This window comes from Neopelma chrysocephalum, unplaced genomic scaffold, assembly GCF_003984885.1.
Source record: "Neopelma chrysocephalum unplaced genomic scaffold, ASM398488v2 Primary Assembly neopelma1_92782, whole genome shotgun sequence".
Lineage (NCBI taxonomy): Eukaryota > Metazoa > Chordata > Aves > Passeriformes > Pipridae > Neopelma > Neopelma chrysocephalum.
This window is the reverse complement of record NW_020921512.1, coordinates 1-4,649: the sequence shown is the minus strand read 5'-3', so window position 1 is coordinate 4,649 and position 4,649 is coordinate 1. Positions and strand designations below refer to the sequence as shown.

Below are 4,649 nucleotides of genomic sequence, written 5' to 3'. Positions count from 1 at the left end.
CTGCTGTGAAGACTCTGCTAAATGTAAAGACTTGTTCTCCTAATGAGACAGAAAGAAGATAAACACTCAATAGATATTTTAATCCTGTATCCATGCCTCTCAGTAGCACTTCTTCTTTTCCTGTGACAGAAAACTTAAGCTACATATGAGAGAAAAAGAAAAAACCCACAAACTTTCTGGCAGAATAAAACCACTTAAAGAGAAGACATTTCTAACATGACACAGAACGAATGGGCAGAAGTCTGTAAGAGAAGAAAAAAAGCTTCTTTTCCCTCACAATTCTCTGTCCAAACAGCGTTTCAAACATTAAAAGCCTGCCCACATAGCAGAACAAAATGATCAGAAAAGTTTTAAAAGTGCTGCAGTACATCGCTGCCTGAGTTTGAAGATGACTCACCTATTAGAAGAGAGTCCCCTGAATGGGATTCCATAATTGGTTTTGACAGGGGAGGTTTTGATCTGTGGGAAGAAGGAAGAAGCATCTCAGAGCAGCTAAGCCTGTTTAACAGTGTGCTTACATCTTTTTTTTTTCACATATATATATATATATCTATGTGTGTGTGTGTGTCTGTGATAAAAGCAGCCAAGAGAATATCTCTGCCCTCTACTGGAAATGAAAACCTTTGCAAGTTTGTGAAAGTTGCAGTTGACTTTTATACCCAGTTACTCTTAATTTTTGAGGTAATCTTTCAAGAAAAATCCAGATACTCTGGATGTATCCTCAATAAGCCTTAATGGATTCATCCAAACAGAACATTTCCATACAGCACCAGCTGTCCTACCTCTCTACCTGAGCAGGCAAGTCTGGGAATTTACTGCTGTCTTCAACAGTAAGAAAAGACTTAATCACCTCCAATCATCCTGAGACTTTCCCTCAGACTTACTTGATATTATGTATTTCCCACAGGCCTCAGACTTACTTGATATTATGTATTTTTCTTGCAACGATCATTGGAAAATCCACTTCAAAATATTTTCTAGGGAGAAGATTTTCATCCTGGGAATTGGAGGAAGACACTAGAATTAGGGAGGCTCAGGTTTCACATACACACAAGGAGATATAACCTCAAGTCCTGAACAGTTCTGGCATTTCTAACAATGGTATAACGATGTCCTACAGCTTAAAACAACCTAAAACCCAACAAAAAACAGTTCACAGACATTACAATGTTCTCTAGGCATTAAGGAAATTATTTAACATTTTATGTAATCACAGAATCCCAGAATAGTCGGGGTTGGAAGGGACCTCTGGAGATTATCCAGTCCAACCTCCCTGGGGACTGGATGATATTCAAGGTCCCTTCCCACCTAAACCAGTCTGGGATTCTGGGATTTACATATATAAACTCACATTTATACAGTTCATTCAGAAACATGTACCCAGAGCTGTACAATCCTGTGCTTTGGTACATTGTTCCTGTTTTGTTACAGGATAAAACAGCGAAATCTAAAGGTTGAAAGAGGACAGCAACTCCTGCTGCTCCTGGAAGCCCACTAGAGGTCAGCTGGGTGTCACACACTGCTGGGGAAGAGCCAGGGCAAAGCACAGCCCCTCCTGAGCTCTGAGGTTTAAAGGCACCTGAACTGCCTCTAAACAAGCAGAGAACTGAGGCAGAGCAGGCAGGACACTGGGGTCCTGGGGGCATGGGAAGAGTGTGGCCAACGGGTGAGGGAGTGATCCTGCCCCTCTGCTCGGCCCCAGGGAGGCACATCTGGAGTGCTGTGCCCACATCTGGGCTCCAACAAAGACAAGGAGCTCCTGGAGAGGGTCCACCCACAAAGCTGTGAGGGGTCTGGAGCATTTCTCTGCTGAGGGGAGACTGCAGGAGCTGTGCCTGGTTAGTGTGGAGAAGGGAAGGCTGAGAGGGGATCCCATCAATCCATACAAACATCTCCAGGGGTGCCAGAGGATGGTGCCAGACTCTGCTCAGTGGTGCCAGTGACAGCACGAGGAGCAATGGCCATAAACTAAAACACAAGTTCCACCTCAGCACGAGGAAGAGTTTCTTTCCCTGGAGGGTGGCAGAGCCTGGAACAGCTGCCCAGGGGGGTCGTGGAGTCTCCCTCTCCGGAGACATTCCAACCCCACCTGGACAGTCCCTGTGTCACCTGCTCCAGGTGACCCTGCCTGGGCAGGGGTTGGACTGGGTGGTCTCCAGAGGTCCCTTCCAACCCCAGCTATTCTGGGATTCTGTGACAGCCTGTGCTGCCTCCCTGCCCACCTCCCCATGTGACAGAACTCAGCACTGCCAGGCACAGAAGGGCAGCTCAAACCCCCCCATGGATCTCAGTGCTCAGCCTGTCACCTCAGCTCTCCTCACCTTCAGCCTCCAGAACAGGGTGTCCATGCCAGCCCCAAGGTTAACAATTTGACAGTTGCATTCTGTCTTCTTTAGAAAAGCTTTAATCAGATAACTGACTCCGTGAACACGAGCATAATAACCTGTTAACACACACAAAAGCTTCAGTGTAATTATTATTTTTATGTAATACTTAGTGTTAAACACTCATGAAGAATTTCAGGTAGCCTGTTTGAAAAGTGGTGTTTCTTAGGAAGAGTAATATCCTCTTTTTAAGATACCTAAGGGCTTTTGTTTTTCTTTTTTAATTTCTAACAAAATCTGATGCACTGATAAAACAGAATTCATTGGGCACATAGATGTTTTAGTCAAGTTTCACCTCAGAGCAAAATAATTCTGGCTGGTGTCCACACTTGCAGAGACCAGAGCTGACACACCCAGCTGTCCTGGGTCAAAGAAACATTTCTGACTGCTTTGAGGAGATTTCTGCACTCTGAGACACACAGTCACATCCCATTTAGAGCACAGAAAGCAAAGGATGAGAGCATTGATTTACAAAATAATATTTAAAAGATCAGCTACAATAAGGAATTATTTCTGTGAAGAAAACTTGTCTCACTCTTTCCTGTATTCCCTGCCCCCCTAACACCCAGTGCACAGGGGCTTTGTCAGCCTCAAGACCAGTTCAGAGTCTCTGTCCCCATTCCAACTTGCCTCTGTTGATCTCAGGTGCTTTCCTTTCCTTGGCTTGTCTCACAAAATACTGGATGTAAGGGTCCTTCCAGTAGCCAACACTGACAGCAAACCTGTCCAGGAGTGGGGAAAAGAAAGAAAGGATCAGGAAATAAGGCCACCGAGGGTACATCTTGGTGTACCCTAAAAGCCTGTGTACCCCAAAAGATACAGAGACTGGTAAGGTCCCTCTGCCCTGGGTGTGCACGTGCAGACACAGACTAAAAATCTGTTCCATATGTGGAACCATTTCAATTAAGAGATTATATAAAGTTTAGTTAGAAAATCCGGCTGTTGTCATACTAAAGAAGCAACTTTTTAATGAGCTCTGTGCTATTGGGTAAAATACTGTGGGCAAAGACCCGAATCTCAGCTGTTTCCTCCTGGAGGACCCAGCAGGGGAATTGCATCTCCAGGTCCTCAGACACACACAAATCAGGCTTTACTTCCACCCCTTGTTATGCCACGAGCTGTTTGCACTTATTCCAGAGCTTAAACACGGCATTTAACACAGACAAGTGTTATTCTGTTTTAACAGAACTCACTGGTTTTACAACCGATTCAGAAAGGAAAACTCTCAAGCCAAACTCAATCACCCAGCAACCTCCTGCTGCAAACTCCAAGAGCGACAACACAAGTTAAATTCGCGCCCAGGCACAAGAGGGCAACGAACTCATCCCCTCCCCGCGCCCGTCCTACAGCGGGTGAAGAAAAGAGACCTGAAATACATGGAGACAGTTTTTCCCAGAGATATCCAACATCACCGGAGTTTCTGACCCCGCTGTCAGGCGCTGGCTCCCCCCGCACGCTGCTTCATCACCGAGCTCGGAGCCGACCCCGCACAGGGCTCACACACACGACCAGGGGTTTGCGGCCCCACGGGCGTGCTCGGGGCACACGCAGCCCTCACACGGGGAGTTCACCCCCGCACCCCGCGGCCCCAGCTCTGCTCTCCCGGGGCACCCGCACCGCACGGGGCTGTTCCCGCTCCCCTCCAGCGCCGCTTCCCGGGAGCCGCCCGTGCTTCGCTCCCCGACCCAGCAGCGCCCCGGCGCGGCGCGGGGGACAGAGCGGAGATGCCCGTCCCGCCCGCCCCCCCCGGGGCCGGTACCGTTTGCAGACAGACGCGTCCTCGCAGGTGCCGCGAACCGCCTCGTCCGCCTCGTCGGGGCCGCCGGCGGCCGCCATGGAGCGCGCGGGGCCCGGCCGCTGCCACCGCCCCTGCGGCCCGCCCCCCGCCGCCGCTCATTGGGCCGCCTCCGCCGGGGCTCGGCGGCGATTGGTCCGCGGGCTCGTCCGTCCCCACAACGCCCAATGAGAGCGCGCGGGCCGCAGCGCCCCGCCCGGGAAGCGGCGGGGTAACCGCAAGGCACGCCGGGAGCTGTAGTCCCGGGGACGCTCGGCGGTACCACCGCGGCCGCGGAGCTGAGAGCGTCCCGGGACGGGCACCCCGAGCAGCGAGCCCGGCCCGGCCGCCCCGCAGAGAGCAGCAGCGCCCGAGGCTCCCGAGAGAGCGCCGGAAGCACCGCCGTGGCGGAAAGGAGCTGCCACATCCGGTCCGCGGGCGGGACATCCGGTCCGCGGGCGGGACATCCGGTCCGCGGGCGGGGCCGGTGA

The 4,649-nt window shown here is 51.1% G+C and overlaps 1 protein-coding gene across 1 annotated transcript; it reads right to left on the bottom strand.

Moving 5' to 3' along the window:
* Window positions 1-397: 397 nt before the first annotated feature.
* Window positions 398-4,241, bottom strand: LCMT1 (leucine carboxyl methyltransferase 1; the record flags this gene model as incomplete). Its single annotated transcript, XM_027707389.1, has 5 exons — window positions 4,144-4,241; window positions 3,015-3,106; window positions 2,322-2,443; window positions 921-997; window positions 398-459 (listed from the first exon to the last, which is right to left on the bottom strand). Coding segments are annotated over exons 1-5 (430 nt in total), but the record flags the coding sequence as incomplete, so codon positions are not given.
* Between the last annotated feature and the right edge of the window lie 408 nt (window positions 4,242-4,649).